The 16,965-nt window shown below is 47.1% G+C and overlaps 1 protein-coding gene across 1 annotated transcript in view; it reads left to right on the top strand.

The window, feature by feature from the left end:
* Nucleotides 1-16,965, top strand: part of LOC135556793 (protein unc-13 homolog C-like) — a 197,187-nt gene that overhangs the window by 44,753 nt on the left and 135,469 nt on the right. Inside the window, exons 6-9 of the mRNA XM_064990238.1 lie at nucleotides 701-706; nucleotides 1,796-1,867; nucleotides 10,156-10,375; nucleotides 12,444-12,671. Coding sequence (XP_064846310.1) covers nucleotides 701-706; nucleotides 1,796-1,867; nucleotides 10,156-10,375; nucleotides 12,444-12,671 — 526 coding nt within the window. The remainder of the gene's footprint in view (nucleotides 1-700; nucleotides 707-1,795; nucleotides 1,868-10,155; nucleotides 10,376-12,443; nucleotides 12,672-16,965) is intronic.

Raw genomic sequence — 16,965 nt, 5'->3', positions numbered from 1 at the left:
TGTTGGTGTGTCTACCAGACTAACTAACGTGCAGAAGTGACAGCGGAAATATTATGATCAAATGCTTCATCCTACAGAGATGGGGCCAGGAGTTCTTCCCAGACCACAAGACATGACCAGGAAAGACTCTAGGCACTAGCGGTGATAGCTAGCTGTAGTTTTGTTCCTGGTCAGGTCATGTGGTCAGGAAACAAATCACCTGGACCTATACATGTACCGAGACCAACACTACAAATACCAAGCATGAGTGCAATTCTGTAAGGTTTAATGCATGTAAAGAATATGATTCTATAGATTGTAGAGCTCTAAATGACTGAGATTAATTGTTCCATAGAGCTGACTTGTAATGCATGTCACAGATTGTCTTAGCTATAAAGCTCTCAGTTCAACCATGCTGTGGCTATTCTCTGTGTGACATCAAGGCGTCGTTTGAAATGGCATCCTTTTCCCTTTATAGTGCACTTCTATCAGCCCTGGCACCCTATTACCTAGAGAGTGCACTACTTTTGACCAGAGTCCTGTGGGACCTGGTCAAAAGTAATGCACTATATAGACAATAGGCCAGATCCTGGTCAAAAGTAGTGCACTTTATGGGGAATAGGGTGTCATTTGAGATAATGCCCATGTCTGCCTGCCAGACAGACAGCTTCTAATTGCATCTCTTGCTTTTTCTTTTCATTGCGTCTGTGGAAACCATCAGGCTATGGTAAGTCAAAGCCCTTTACAAAATGATAACATTATACAAAATATATCTGGGTAAGTTGTTCTATTTCTCTCTGTCTTCACTTGTTATTACGGCCTTGATAATGAACAAGAAGCTCGCTGGAGGTACATTCTTTGTAGTAGACATCCTGGGATGTCTGAATCGGACAGAGAGTTGTGTTTCTGTGACAGAGCTGTGTTCAAACACTATTTTAAATAATTTGTAAATAGTTGATCTGTGCTTGACTGAGCTTGCATGGCTTAATGGACTGATAGAATAGTCCCAAAATTCCTAACCCCATTCCCCAACAAGCTTGCTCTCCAGAAAGAGTAAAGAAAATGGTCAAAATATTTGAAAGATTTCAAATAGCATTTGAACCCACTTCTACTTCCGTGAGGGTCTGTGATGGCTGGGGCCGGGACGTTTGTTGCTCCATCTCTTATCTTCTCAGTTGGTCCGGCTGTTATGGCCGCAAACAAGACAAAGGGCTAATCTCTCTGTGCTGACTCCAAATGGCACCCTATTTCCTATAGAGTGCACTACTTTTGAGCAGTAGTGCTCAGGTCAAAATACTGTACATTACACAGGAGATATGGCATCCTTGGGAATGCATCCTGATTCTGGCTCAACAACTATAGAGACCTGCTGAAAGTGAGGAATAGACAGTCATTTCTATGGCAGACACCACAGTGATACGATAGTCATGTTCAGTATTAGAAGATATTTGACCCCCCCATGACCCTGCTTCTTAAGGAGAGTGACAATCCTATTGCAGTGCTAGAAAACCACTTTGTTTGATTAGTAATATGGTGTCATGGTTCTTAGTTGCATTAATTTAGTCTCTTCTTGTCTCTCTCTCTCTCTCTCTCTCTCTCTCTCTCTCTCTCTCTCTCTCTCTCTCTCTCTCTCTCTGTCTGTCTACTCCCCCCTCCTCTCTCTCTTTCTCTCTGTCTACTCCCCCCTCCTCTCTCTCTTTCTCTCTCTCTACTCCCCCCCTCTCTCTTTCTCTCTGTCTACCACCCCCCCCACTCTCTCTCTCTCTCTGTCTACTCCCTCTCTCTCTGTCTCTTTCTCTCTCTCTCTCTTTCCCAGACTCTCGCTGCTCGAAAGGCAGGCATCTCGTTCGCCCTGGTGACAAGATCGACCCTGAACAACGAGGACCTGGTAGGTCGCCCCACTCACTGCCTGCATGTAAATCACTGGACAATCAGATCACCCAGGGGTAAAAAGGGGGAGGGACGAATGTGATGGCCATGCATAAAGGCAAAAGCACTGCCACGGGGGGTTAAGGGGGCACACAGAGTTGGGGGTTGGGGAGCTTTGACACATACAGACATGGACCCCTGCAGTCATGTTAAAACTGTCAGTGTGCGTGTGCGTGTGCGTGTGCGTGTGTGCGCGCGCACGTGTGTGTGTGTGTGTGTGTGTGTGTGTGTGGGTGGGTGGGTGGGAGGTGCTTTCATTGTGTCCGTCCACAAGTGTGTGTGTGTTCAGAGATGAATGTCACAAGAGCTGCTTGGCAGTGTCCAGCTAGAAGATAGATTTGGTCAGACTAAATAACTAGATTAGGCTGTTTCATCACTGTAGAGAGTATATTAGCTTTATTAGCTTGTCAGTACAGTAGGAATGAACAGGTAGAGAGTAATGCTGCTGAGAGACAATCTGCTTAATGATGAACACTGCTGTGCTGTGCTGTACAAGAATCAGAAAGAGAGAGAGACATTTTAATCGATGGAGGGAGAATTTGTTTTCCTTTCCGCTGACCTCCAGAGCTTTCTGCTTTAATTGATTGCAATCCTCATCTCTTTCCCTCCCTCCAATCCTCATCTCCCTCCCTCCCTCCAATCCTCTCCTCCCACTAAATAAATAAAGATAGTTGGATAGGATGCTACATTTCCTAATATCACTAATGCCGTACCAGTAATGCTGTCTATCACAGAAATTGACATTATTGTAGGTAACTATTATGTTAATTTATAAGATTTGTAGGTAACGTTATTACACTGTCAAAGTAATGTTCATTATATTGTTATTACAGTAATGTAGTTTACTGTATTACAGTTGTGTAGTTCAGTGGTTTTCAAACCTCTCCCCAGGGACCCTCAGATGTTTATGAATTTTTTTAGCCCTGAACTAGCTCACCTGATTGACCTATTCAAGGTCTTAATTAGTTAAGCTAGTTAAATAGTTGGCTAGTTGGATCAGGTGTGATAGTTTTAGAATTGTTCAAGTAAATATAATGGCTGGGGGTCCAGGAAACCCGTGTATAAACCTCTTCAGCATCCGCTCCTTTTTTACATCTAACTGCCTGTAGCTCAGGACCTGAAGCAAGGATATGCATTTTCTTGATACCATTTGAAAAGAAACACTTTAAAGTTTGTCGAAATGTGAAATTAATGTAGGAGAATATAACACATTACATCTGGCAAAAGATAATACAAAGATTAAAAAAAAAAATTGAACCATCATCTTTGAAATGCAAGAGAAAGGCCATAATGAATTATTCTAGCCTAGGCGCAAATTAGACTTTGGCCACTAAGATGGCCACTAGATATCAGTGTATGTGCAAAGTTTTAATATGATCCAATTAACTATTGCACATCTATTCAAAATGTTGTATCAAGACTGCCCAAATGTACCTAATTGGTTTATTAATATATTGTCATGTTCATAATTGTGCACTCTCCTCAATAGCATGGTATTATTTCACTGTAATAGCTACTGTAAATTGGACAGTCCAGTTAGATTAACAAGCTTTCTGCCCATATCAGATAAGTCTATGTCCTGGGATTTTTTTGTTTCTTACAACCTCATGCTAATCACATTAGCCTATGTTAGCTCAACTGCCTGAGGTCGGATCACTGATCCTTTAATAGCTGCAGAATGTGCGATCTGTCGTCCCATGTGTAGTTGCATATTATGGGATCTGTAGTCCTTAGTGTAGCTGCAGATTATGGGATCGGTAGTCATTAGTGTCGCTGCAGATTGTGTGATCTGTAGTCCTTAGTGTAGCTTCAGATTGTGGGATCTGTAGTCCTGAGTGTAGCTGTGGATGGGAAATTTAGTCCTAAATGCAGCTGCATATAATGGGATTTGTAGTCCCGAGTGAAGCTGCATACAGGAGTAGTAGTCCTTGTGTGGTTTTAAGTAGGGCGAGCAGATGTTGGTGTTTTATCTGCTAAATTGACAAAAGAACATCCCTAAGATAACTGTATCTCAGATTACACTGTAAACACCCATATGCTGCTGAGAGGAAGAGGATAGGGATGAGAGGAGAGAGGAAAGAGGGAAGAGAGATTAGAGATTAGAGGAGATAGGGAGGAAAGGAGCGGAAAGAGGATAGGGAGGAGAGGAGAGAGGGAAGAGGGATTAGAGGAGAAATGAGAGGGTATAAGAGGAGAGGAGGAGTAATGGAGAGAAGAGGAGAAGAGAAGAGAGGGGCATGGGAGAGGATTGAGAAACGGATGAGAGAGAAGGAGGAGAGGAAAGAAAAAAAACAAGAGAGGAGAGGAGAGGAGAGAAGAGGGGCATGGGAGAGGATTGAGAAACGGATGAGAGAGAAGGAGGAGAGGAAAGAAAAAAAGCAAGAGAGGAGAGGAGAGAAGAGGTACATGGGAGAGGATTGAGAAACGGATAAGAGAGAAGGAGGAGAGGAAAGAAAAAAGCAAGAGAGGAGAGGAGAGGAGAGAGGAGAGGAGAAGAGAAGAGAGAAGAGAGGGGCATGGGAGAGGATTGAGAAACGGATGAGAGAGAAGGAGGAGAGGAAAGAAAAAAAGCAAGAGAGGAGAGGAGAGGAGAGGAGATAGGGGCATGGGAGAGGATTGAGAAACGGATGAGAGAGAGGGAGGAGAGGAAAGAAAAAAGCAAGAGAGGAGAGAAGAGGAGAGGAGAGAGGGGGCATGGGAGAGGAATGAGAAACGGATGAGAGAGAAGGAGGAGAGGAAAGAAAAAAAGCAAGAGGGGAGAGGAGAGGAGAGAGGGGCATGGGAGAGGATTGAGAAACGGATGAGAGAGAGGGAGGAGAGGAAAGAAAAAAAGCAAGGATGAGAGAGAGGGAGGAGAGGAGAGAAAAACGGATGAAGCAAGAGAGGAGAGAAAGGAGAGAGAGAGGAGAGAGAGGAGAGAAGGAGGGAGAGGAATGAGAAACGGATGAGAGAGAAGGAGGAGAGGAAAGAAAAAAAGAAGAGGGGAGAGGAGAGGAGAGAGGGGGCATGGGAGAGGATTGAGAAACGGATGAGAGAGAAGGAGGAGAGGAAAGAAAAAAGCAAGAGAGGAGAGGAGAGAAGAGAAGAGAAGAGAGGAGAGGAGAGGAGAGAAGAGAGGGGCATGGGAGAGGATTGAGAAATGGATGAGAGAGATGGAGGAGAGGAAAGAAAAATAGCAAGAGAGGAGAGGAGAGGAGAGGAGAGGAGAGGAGAGGAGAGGAGAGGAGAGGAGAGGAGAGGAGAGGAGAGGAGGAGAAGAGGGGCATGGGAGAGGATTGAGAAACGGATGAGAGAGAAGGAGGAGAGGAAAGAAAAAAAGCAGGAGAGGAGAGGAGAGAAGAGGAGAGGAGAGGAGAGAAGTGAGGGGCATGGGAGAGGATTGAGAAACGGAGGAGAGGAAAGAAAAAAAGCAAGAGAGGAGAGGAGAGGAGAGGAGAGGAGAGGAGAGGAGATAGGGGCATGGGAGAGGATTGAGAAACGGATGAGAGAGAAGGAGGAGAGGAAAGAAAAAAAGCAGAAGAGAAGAGAAGAGAAGAGGAGAGGAGAGGAGAGGAGGAGAGGGGCATGGGAGAGGATTGAGAAACAGATGAGAGAGAAGGAGGAGAGGAAAGAAAAAAAGCAAGAGAGGAGAGGAGAGGAGAGGAGAGAGGGGCATGGGAGAGGATTGAGAAACGGATGAGAGAGAAGGAGGAGAGGAAAGAAAAAAGCAAGAGAGGAGAGGAGAGAAGAGGAGAGGAGAGAGGGGCATGGGAGAGGATTGAGAAACGGATGAGAGAGATGGAGAGGAAAGAAAAAAAGCAAGAGAGGAGAGGAGAGGAGAGGAGAGCGCAGTGACGGCGTCACTGTGAGCTAGTCTGGTGTCTCTAATGTCATTAATCCAGCAGCAGGGAGATTGACAAACTCGTCCACTCAGGACAGATGTTTTATAGCCAACTACCCTCCTCCCCCCCTCTCCCGCTTGCCCTCCCTCTCTCTCCCTCTCTTTTATCTCTATCTCTCTTCTCTCTCCCCGTCTCTTTTATCTAGCGCCTTGCTCTCTTTTCTCTCTCTCTCTTTCTCTTCTCTCTTTCTCTCTCTCTTTCTCTTTCTCTCTTCTCTCTCTTTTCTCTCTCTCTGCTTTGCTTTTTGGAGCAGAAAGATCAGGCAGAGGATGACTGTCTGTGTGTCTATCTTCAGAAATGGAAATCTCTACATATAAAAAATGCACACTAACTGGACAATACATTGACCCTCCACATTGACTCTGTACCGGTACCCCCTGTATAAAGCCTCGCTATTGTTATTTTACTGTTGCTCTTTAATTATTTGTTACTTTGTTGCTTATTTTGGGGGTATTTTTCTTAAACCTGCATTGTTGGTTAAAGGTGTGTCAGTAAGCATTTCACTGTAAGGTCGACACTTGTTGTTTAATCGGCGCATGTGACAAATAACATTTGATTTGATTTGACATTATATACACTGGCGTTGGGGAACTTGCCAAGTTGATATCTACCGTAGTTGGTAATTATTGACTACATATCCATTTACTATACATCTATAAGCATTTCATGAGCTTGTTATAACAGGTCCTTACCACAATATTAAAGGTTCATGGAATATATCCATAGCATATCTATACCGCATTCATGTCATTCTATGCAAGAGCTCATATTCAGGTATCTTAATAATAGATGCATTATAACAATGACAGCGTAGTGTCATCATTATGTCTGTTATCAGAAGTGTGCTTCTTCCATACCAGTGTTAGTGAATATGCCAAAAGGCCAAACCATGCTTTGAAAATGATGCTGATATATAGCCTGCACCAGCTCCATGTCCCTCACCGGCCGGTATAGGCCCATATATAGCCTGCACCAGCTCCATGTCCCTCACCGGCCGGTATAGGCCCATATAGCCTGCACCAGCTCCATGTCCCTCACCGGCCGGTATAGGCCCATATATAGCCTGCACCAGCTCCATGTCCCTCACCGGCCGGTATAGGCCCATATATAGCCTGCACCAGCTCCATGTCCCTCACCGGTCGGTATAGGCCCATATATAGCCTGCACCAGCTCCATGTCCCTCACCGGCCGGTATAGGCCCATATATAGCCTGCACCAGCTCCATGTCCCTCACCGGCCGGTATAGGCCCATGATTTACCTTCTTCTTTTCAATGGTGCTTGAAGATTCTGCCACGCTGGCATGGCAGAAGCACACTTTTGAGAACAGCCAAAATGATGACACCACTCTGTTAATGTAATGATGTATCTATTAAGACACCTAAATATGAGCTCTTGCATAGCATGACATGAATGCGCTGTAGAAATGCTATGGATATATTTTGTTAACCTTTAACAATGCGGTTGGGACCTGTTATAACACGTTCCTGAAATGCTTTTTTTCAAGAAATGCTTATAAATGTGTAATAAACGCATTATGGATGTAGTCAAAGTAAACCAGACATTTAACATCTCTCTCTCTCTCTCTCTCTCTCTCTCTCTCTCTCTCTCTCTCTCTCTCTCTCTCTCTCTCTCTCTCTCTCTCTCTCTCTCCCTCTCTCTCTCTCTTTCTCTCTCTCTCTCTCTCTCCTCTCTCTCTCTCTCCTCCATCTCTCCCTCTCTCTCCATCTGTCTCTCTCTCTCTCTGAGATACAGCAGCTAGCTGGCTAGCAGCTAAAAGTCATGCAGACAGCTGGTAGCTGGCAGGTTTCATTCTTAAAAGTTACAGTGAGGATGTGACTCACCTGCTACTTATCCACATCTGACAGGCCTGTATTAAACAGGACAGTGAGGAGGGGGATTAAAAATGCAGGGCTGATGTGGCTGATGGGAAAGGGAAGAGGGGGATGCTCTTATCCAGGGCTCTCCTCTGGGGCTATAGTTTTAGAGGGCTCAGCAGCCTGCTGTGTGGTGTGTGTGTGTGTGTGTGTGTGTGTGTGTGTGTGTGTGTGTGTGTGTGTGTGAGAGAGGGAGTGCAGTAATTTATATTTGAGTGAGGTGGAGGGAAGAGAAGGAGGAGTGGAGGCTGGGAGAGGGAGAGAGAGAGGGAGAGAGGGAGGAGGAAGGAGAAGTACTCAATAGAGAAATCGTCGTTGTGTCAGGGAGGGCAGTATGTCACCTCTCTATGTCTCTCTCACATTGTAAAAGGCAAATTTACTGCACCCATTGATTCTTTCAGTACAGTGGCTGGCAACACTCGCTAGGGATTCAAGCCTCTGCTTTCATTCTCCAGCAGCACGGCTGATCACAGCACACACACACACACACACATCACACATGCACGCACGTCAATTCAAAGAGCTTTATTGGCATTGGAAACATGTTTACATTGCCTAAGCAAGTGGAATAGATAATTAACAAAAGTGAAATAAACGATCAGAAAGTAACAGTAAAGATTACACTCGTAGTTTGCGTTCCATTTCAAAGCAGGGCTCTGTGCAGGTCAGTTAAAATCTTCCACACCGATCTCAGGAAACCATTTCTGTATGGACCTGGCTTTGTGCACGGGGGCATTGTCATGCTGAATCAGGAAAGGGCCTTCCCCAAACTGTTACCACGAAGTTGGAAGCACAGCATATCATTTCATGCTGTAGCTTAAAAATTCCCTTCACTGAAACTTAACCCGAACCAAAAGCCCCAGACTATTATTCCTCCTTCACCAAACTTTATGGTTGGCACTATGCATGGGGGCAGGTAGAGTTCTGGCGTTCGCCAAACCAAGATTAGTCCGTCGGACTTACAGATGGTGAAGCGTGATTCACCGCTCCAGAGAACTCATTTCCACTGTTGTTTGTGGGATCTTGTTTTTGTGTAGCTGCCTGTGAGCAGCCCAGAACATCACATTTCGTTTGCGTCTGTATTGTTTTGGTACTTTGCTGTTTAGCCCTACTAGACTTTACGTTTAGTTTTGTATTTGTTGTTTTTTCAGTGTTCATTTAATAAATTAAAATGTACCCCTACCACGTTGCATCAGAATCTGAAGAAAAATTGGTCAAACCGTGAGATCTTGTTGGGAAAGTAGCCTTATTAGAAAGTAGCCTATAGCAGTGTAGGGTCAGCATAATACACACTACTTTTAGTGCACTATATGGAGCATAGGATAGCATTTAAAAGCAGCCTAAAGCTGTGTGTGGTAAGCATAATGTACACTATAAGGGGAATTTAGTATTGTGGACACAGCCATTATTATCATATTAGACAGTAGCTTATAGCGATGGGGTTCAAAGCAACACAGTGCTATAGCTCATTTAAGTTTTAATGAGACTGGACTGACCCTGGGGACACTTGACCTTTACAGTGACCTCTGGCCTTAGACCTTCTCCCTTTACCTCTAGGAGTTTGTGTGTCTGTTTTATAATCTGACATCTGACCTCTCAATTCCACCTACTTTCTTTCTCCCCTCTCTTTTCTTCTCTATTTTTCTCGTTCTGTCTCTCTCTTCTCCTCTCTTTCTCCCTCCTCTCCCCACCCTCTCTCCCTCCTCGGCCCTCTTCTCTTCTCCTCTCCCCGCCCTCTCTCCCTCCTCGGCCCTCTTCTCTTCTCCTCTCCCCACCCTCTCTCCCTCCTCGCCCCTCTCTCCCTCCTCTCCCCGCCCTCTCTCCCTCCTCGGCCCTCTTCTCTTCTCCTCCCCCCCCCCCTCTCTCCCTCCTCGGCCCTCCCTCTCTCCCCGCCCTCCTCCCTCCTCGGCCCTCTTCTCTTCTCCCTCCCCGCCCTCTCTCCCTCCTCGGCCCTCTTCTCTTCTCCTCTCCCCGCCCTCTCTCCCTCCTCGGCCCTCTTCTCTTCTCCTCTCCCCGCCCTCTCTCTCCCTCCTCGGCCCTCTTCTCTTCTCCTCTCCCCGCCCTCTCTCCCTCCCTCCTCGGCCCTCTTCTTCTCCTCTCCCCGCCCCTCTCCCTCCTCGGCCCTCTTCTTCTCCCCCGCCTCTCCCTCCTCCTCGCCCTCTTCTCTTCTCCTCTCCCCGCCCTCTCTCCCTCCTCGGCCCTCTTCCCTCTCCCCCTCTCCTCCCTCCTCCCTCTTTGCCCCCCTTCTCCCTCCCTCCCCCTCCCCTCCTTTGCCCCCTTCTCTCCCACTCCCCGCCCTCTCTCCCTCCTCTGCCCTCTCTCCCTCCTCTCCCCTCTCTCCCTCCTTTGCCCCCTTCTCCTCTCCTCTCCCCCTCTCTCTCCCTCCTCATGCTTGTATTGGACCCTCCCTCTCTTCTCCTCTACTCTCACCTTCTTTCTTCCTCCTCTGCCGTCTTCTCCTCTCCTCTCCACCATCTCTCCTCCTCTCCAGAAACTGCATGTGTTTAGGAAGACGTTGCAGGCGTTGATCTATCCCATCTCGTCTACGACGCCTCATAACTTTGAGGTGTGGACGGCCACCGCCCCAACCTACTGCCATGAGTGTGAGGGCCTGCTGTGGGGCATCGCCAGGCAGGGTATGCGCTGCTCTGAGTGTGGTGTCAAATGCCATGAGAAGTGTCAGGATCTACTCAATGCCGACTGTCTACAAAGTAAGGAAATGCACTCACACACACACACAGGCTCACTCCCAGAAACACAGATTTGCACTCCCATTCGCTCGCACTCCCACTCACTCGCACGCACACACTCACACAGACTCACACAGACTCACACAGACTCACACACACACACACACACACACACGCACGCACACACACACGCACACACACGCACACACGCACACACACACACATTCATATGTGGTTACGGATTCAATGCAACAATGGGAGAGTTCTATCTTCCTTTAGTTGCAATTTATTCCGCTATTATTTACAATGGGAGCTATGGTAGCGCTGTCCACTATCCTGTGGTGCTGAACTTCAGAATCCACATTCTGTTGCTGACCACTTCAGTGGTGCTGAATCGCAGATGCCTGCTTTTACAGCTTGTTTGTTTTGCTCCATATAGCATACACAAGCTGTCCGTGTGTGTGTGTGTGTGTGTGTGTGTGTGTGTGTGTGTGTGTGTGTGTGTGTGTGTGTGTGTGTGTGTGTGTGTGTGTGTGTGTGTGTGTGTGTCCGCATCCGTCCAGCTGTTGGCTCCAGCCTTACAGGGAGGGTGTCTCCTCTGACTCTCAGTATGACATTACTCTCTGCCTCCCGGCTAGTGTAGCTAGCTCTCAAATGTGTTTGCACTATAACACACTCACACCCTCTACATCTTGCTACTGTAATGTTTATTTAATCTGATTACCTCTGTCCTACAGTAGCAGGTCATGTTTTGGGTCGTATCTAGAGGTTTATCCTAGTGTTTTATGATTGGATGACAGTAGACGGTGACACGTTATCCCCAGGACCGTCACTCTCTGTAACTGGATTAGCTCCACTCTGAATGATAGAACTCTCTGTGTGCGTCCCAAATGGCCCTCTAATCCCTACATACTGCACTACTTTTAGTACTGCACTACGTTTAGTACTGCACTACTTTTAGTACTGCACTACTTTTATTACTACCCTATGTAGGGAAAACAGCGTAATTTGGGACGAATACATAGTGTTTTATTCAAATGATGATTCATATTTAATTTGACCTCGCCAAAGATGACAGGCGAGATAACTCGATTAGAGGAGGAGAGAGAAGGGGTGTAAAAGAGCGAGGGGGAGGGGGAGGGGGGAGAGAGGGAGAAAGAGGGAGGGAGGGAGGGGAGGGAGGGAAGAGGGAAGAGAGGGAGAGAGGGAGGGGAGAGAAGGGAGAAGGAGAGGGGGAAAGAGAGGGAGAGGGAGAGGGGAGAGGAGAGAGGGGAGAGGGGGAGGGAGAGGGAGAGAGGGGAGAGAGGGAGGGAGGGGAGAGAGAGGGAGGGAGGGGAGGAGGGGAGGGGGAGGGGGAGGGGAGAGAGGGGGGAGGGGAGGGAGGGAGAGGGGGGAGGGAGAGGGAGGAGGGAGGGAGGGGAGAGAGGGAGGGAGAGGGGGGAGGGGGGAGGGGAGGGAGAGGGAGGGAGGGAGGGGAGAGGGGAGAGGGAGGGAAGGTAGAGGGGAGAGGGGGAGGGAGAGAAGGAGGGAGGAGGAGGGGGAGGGAGGGAGGGAGGGAGGGAGGGAGGGAGGGAGAGGAGGGAGGGAGGGTCCAATAAAAGCATGAGGAGAAAGCAGAAGTGTGTGTTTGAGAGATGGGCCGTAGCCAAGGTCTTTCTAACCCCTACCCCCTACTCACACACACAAACACACAGACTAAAGGAGGCTTCTAACTGTATTCTAATCACAGACAGTATTTGTAACCTTCTCCTCCTACAACAACTGCTTCCCATTGTGTTCTAGGGACAAGATACCCAAAAGAGAAAGGAAGAGAAAGAGAGATAGAGTCCACAAAGAGCATGTGAGAAAGTTATCTGTGTGTTTGATAGATGGGCCAGAGGACATCTAAGGGTGGTGGACAAGAGTTATAAGCACAATGCTGTAACCTAATTTGTAATGGTGTGTTTTTTCTCTCTCTCTCTCTTTGTGTGTGTGTGTGTGTGTGTGTGTGTGTGTGTGTGTGTGTGTGTGTGTGTGTGTGTGTGTGTGTGTGTGTGTGTTGTGTGAGCGTGTGTTGTGTGTATTTTCCTGTGTGTGTGTGGTGGTCTAGGGGCGGTGGAGAAGAGTTCTAAGCATGGCGCTGAAGACAAGACCCTGAACATCATCATGGCCATGAAGGAGAGGATGAAGATCAGGGAGAAGAACCGGCCTGAGGTGTTTGAGGTCATCCAGGAGATGTTTGGGATCTCTAAAGAGGACTTCACTGGACACCTGAAGACCGCCAAGCAAGCAGTGCTGGAGGGAACCTCCAAGTGGTCCGCCAAGATCAACATCACAGGTTAGTAGTATCAACACTATGAACTAAGCCCTCGCCCCTAGCCAAGCAGGCTATACTGGAGGGAACCTCCAAGTGGTCCGCCAAGATCAACATCACAGGTTAGTAGTATCAACACTATGAACTAAGCCCTCGCCCCTAGCCAAGCAGGCTATACTGGAGGGAACCTCCAAGTGGTCCGCCAAGATCAACATCACAGGTTAGTAGTATCAACAATAAGAACTAAGCCCTCGCCCCTAGCCAAGCAGGCTATACTGGAGGGAACCTCCTAGTGGTCCACCAAGGTCAACATCACAGGTTAGTAGTACCAACACTATGAACTAAGCCCTCACCCCTAGCCAAGCAGGCTATACTGGAGGGAACCTCCTAGTGGTCCACCAAGGTCAACATCACAGGTTAGTAGTACCAACACTAAGAACTAAGCCCTCGCCCCTAGCCAAGCAGGCTATACTGGAGGGAACCTCCTAGTGGTCCACCAAGGTCAACATCACAGGTTAGTAGTATCAACACTATGAACTAAGCCCTCGCCCCTATCCAAGCAGGCTATACTGGAGGGAACCTCCTAGTGGTCCACCAAGGTCAACATCACAGGTTAGTAGTATCAACACTATGAACTAAGCCCTCGCCCCTATCCAAGCAGGCTATACTGGAGGGAACCTCCTAGTGGTCCAACAAGGTCAACATCACATCTTAACACAATCTCTGAGCCCTGGTGCTGGGAAGGTTTGCTGGACTATAATAAATGTCTTCAGATCGTCTTGAGCAAGGCACATAGCTGGAAGGGCGATACACCACTGTGGCTGATTCTGTGCTCCGTCCTATAGGTGATGTGTGTGTGCATGTATTACCTTGCAGCGGTGCGACTAGAGCATACAGTTCCTCTGGGCTAAATTACACCAGGTTGGGCTGAGCTGAGCTATATTATTGCCTAGCTAGCATTCCTGCCATTCATTGTGTGTGTCAATCAATCCCCAAGAGACTGAGACAGAGAGAAAAACTGCCTCCCGCTCCCATCTATCTCTATGGCCTTATCCAACGTCCTGTTTTAGAACCGGCTTATTGACTCTTTATTTATGTATTCATTTGATGAACACAGACACACATTGATTGTGTAGCACTTTGGCGGTAGATAGATAGGCAGCCGTGAGATGTGAATGTTCTGCATCAGCTAACTGCTACATCCCAGCCCTGGATCAGTGGATTTGTATAGACTGCTGTAGGAAGGAGAATACAGTATACTTCATAAACTCCCTCTCTCCATCACTGATTTTTTCTATCTTTCCACCCTTACCCCTCTCACTTTCTATATCTCTCCCCCTCTATCTCTCTCTTTTTCTCTCCATCACTCAGCTCTGTAGTTGCGGTATATTTTACTACATTATACAGAGCCAACATAGACATCAGCCATTCTCTGCCTCTTTCTATTCTTTCCACCTCTTTTCACTCCTCCCTCTCCCTTTCCACATCACCCTCTCTCTCTCCGATACCCCTCTCTCTCCCCCTTTTCTCCCTTTTCACTCTCTCTCTGCCATTTCTTCTCCATCTCTGTCTATCCCCTGTATCCCCTCGCTCTCTCCCTCTCATCCCCTCTCCCCCCTCTCTCTCATTGTATTGTAGTTCTTGCTGCCGGGGGCAACACGAGGCTGTAGCTTCTCATTTGTGGTATCTTTGAGAGCCCGGCCCACCAGTCTCTGTCAGCGACAGCAGAGGGGCTGGCTGGGGGAGTTATGTACCATGAATAATACAGAGTGTCACTCATACATATTTAATGTCCAGTGTCCTTTTACCTTTTATGGGGCTGGGAAATACTACTTCCTGTCTGAGATGGATGGTTAAGGGTGTGTGGAGCAGGGTGTGTGGAGCAGGGTGTGTGGAGCAGGGTGTGTGGAGCAGGGTGTGTGGAGCAGGGTGTGTTTTAGCAGGGTGTGTGGGGGGAGCTGTTAATGGGGTATAGGTTGTGTGTCTGTGTTGGTGAGGGTGTGTGTCTATGTGTGTGTGTGTGTGTGTGTGTGTGTGTGTGTGTGTGTGCCTCATCTATAGCCTGGGAAGACAAATAGTCTCTGGAAGAGTAGCCAACCTAAGTATATTTTGTCTTTCAGCAAGTAGTTGTTGTTGGTATAGTCTGGCTAGGGCATTTTATTTAACCTTTATTTAACTAGGCAAGTCAGTTAAGAACAAATTATTATTTACAATGACGGCCTAGGAAAAGGCAAAAGGCCTCCCACGGGGGCTGGGATGAAATGAAAATATAGGACAAATGTCAAGTTGAAGATGGAACATATCACACAAATTGCAAAATCTTAAAGCTATAATATTTAACTTTTTGGCCGACCTGACCAAATTAACATAAAAATGTGAGTTATAGATCTGTCATTCTTATTGAAGGCAAATATAAGACTCGGTAGATCTGTTCTATGTGTAGAGTTTCTGTGCTTCCTGTCGTTAAGTTTAGTGTTTGCATCTTTTACCATCGGTTTTGTATACCAGCTTCAAACAGCTGAAAAACTATATTTTGGGTTATTGGAAACATGTTTAACAGAGATTTAGATGGTACAATGATTCTCTAAACTGTACACTGAGTGTACAAAACATTAGGAAACACCTTCCAAATATTGAGTTGCCCCCCCTTTTGCCTTCAGAACAGCCTCAATTCATAGGGGTATGGACTCTCTGTAAGGTGTCGAAAGTGTTCCACAGGGATGCTGGCACATGTTGACTCAAAAGCTTTCCACAGTTGTGTCAAGTTGGCTGGATGCCCTTTGGGTGGTGAATCGTTCTTGATACACACGGGAAACTGTTTATTGTGAAAAACCCAGCAGCATTGCAATTCCTGACACACTCAAACCAGTGCGCCGGGTACAAACTACCATACCCCGTTCAAAGGCGCTTAAATATGCACCCTCTGATGGAACACATACACAATCCATGTCTCAATTGGCTCGAGGCTTACAACTCCTTATTTAACCTGTCATCTCCCCTTCATCTACACTGATTGAAGAGGATTTAACAAGTGACATCAATAAGGGATCATAGCTTTCACCTGGATTCACGGGCTGGCCATGCTTTCCTCCTGGCTACCCCAACCCCGGCCAACAGCTCCACACCCCCACAACTACTTGCCCGGCTTCCCCAGCTTCTCCTTCACCCAAATCCAGAATCCAGATAGCAGATGAAAGAGCTGCAAAACCTGGACCGTTACAAATCAGCTGGGCTAGACAATCTGGACCCTCTCTTTCTAAAAAGTATCCGCAGCCATTGATGCAACCCCTATTACCAGTCTGTTCAACCTCTCGTATTGTCTGAGATCCCTAAAGATTGGAAAGCTGCTGCGGTCATCCCCCTCTTCAAAGGGGGTGACACTCTAGACCCAAACTGTTACAGACCTATATCCATCCTGCCCTGCCTTTCTAAAGTCTTCAAAAGCCAAGTTAATAAACAGATCAATGACCATTTCGAATCCCACCGTACCTTCTCCGCTGTGCAATCCGGTTTCCGAGCTGGTCATGGGTGCACCTTAGCCACGCTCAGGGTACTAAACGATATCATAACTGCCATTGATTAAAAAAAACAGTACTGTGCAGCCGTCTTCATCGATCTGGCCAATGCTTTTGACTCTGTCGATCAACATATTCTTATCGGCAGACTCAATAGCCTTGGTTTCTCAAATGACTGCGTTGCCTGGTTCACCAACTACTTAGCAGACAGAGTTCAGTTTGTTAAATCGGAGGGCCTGTTGTTCGGACCTCTGGCAATCTCTATGGGGGTACCACGGGGTTCAATTCTCGGGCCGACTCTTTTCTCTGTAAATATCAATGATGTCGCTCTTGCTGCGGGTGATTCCCTGATCCACCTCTACGCAGACGACACCATTCTGTATACATCTGGCCCTTCTTTGGACACTGTGTTAACTAACCTCCAAACAAGCTTCAATGCCATACAACACTGCTTCCGTGGCCTCCAACTGCTCTTAAACGCTAGTAAAACCAAATGCATGCTTTTCAACCATTTGCAGCCCGCACCGCCCGCCCGACTAGCATCACTACTCTGGACAGTTCTGACCTAGAATACATGGACAACTATAAATACCTAGGTGTCTGGCTAGACTGTAAACTCTCCTTCCAGACTCATATCAAACATCTCCAATCCAAAATCAAATCTAGAATCAGCTTTCCATTTCACAACAAAGCCTCCTTCACTCACGCTGCCAAACTTACCCTAGCCGATCCTCGACTTTGGCGATGTTGTCTACAAAATAGCTTCCAATACTCTACTCAGCAAATTGGATGTAGTCTATCAC

Source organism: Oncorhynchus masou, chromosome 2 (assembly GCF_036934945.1).
Source record: "Oncorhynchus masou masou isolate Uvic2021 chromosome 2, UVic_Omas_1.1, whole genome shotgun sequence".
Classification (NCBI taxonomy): domain Eukaryota; kingdom Metazoa; phylum Chordata; class Actinopteri; order Salmoniformes; family Salmonidae; genus Oncorhynchus; species Oncorhynchus masou.
This window is presented reverse-complemented; position numbering and strand designations above follow the sequence as displayed.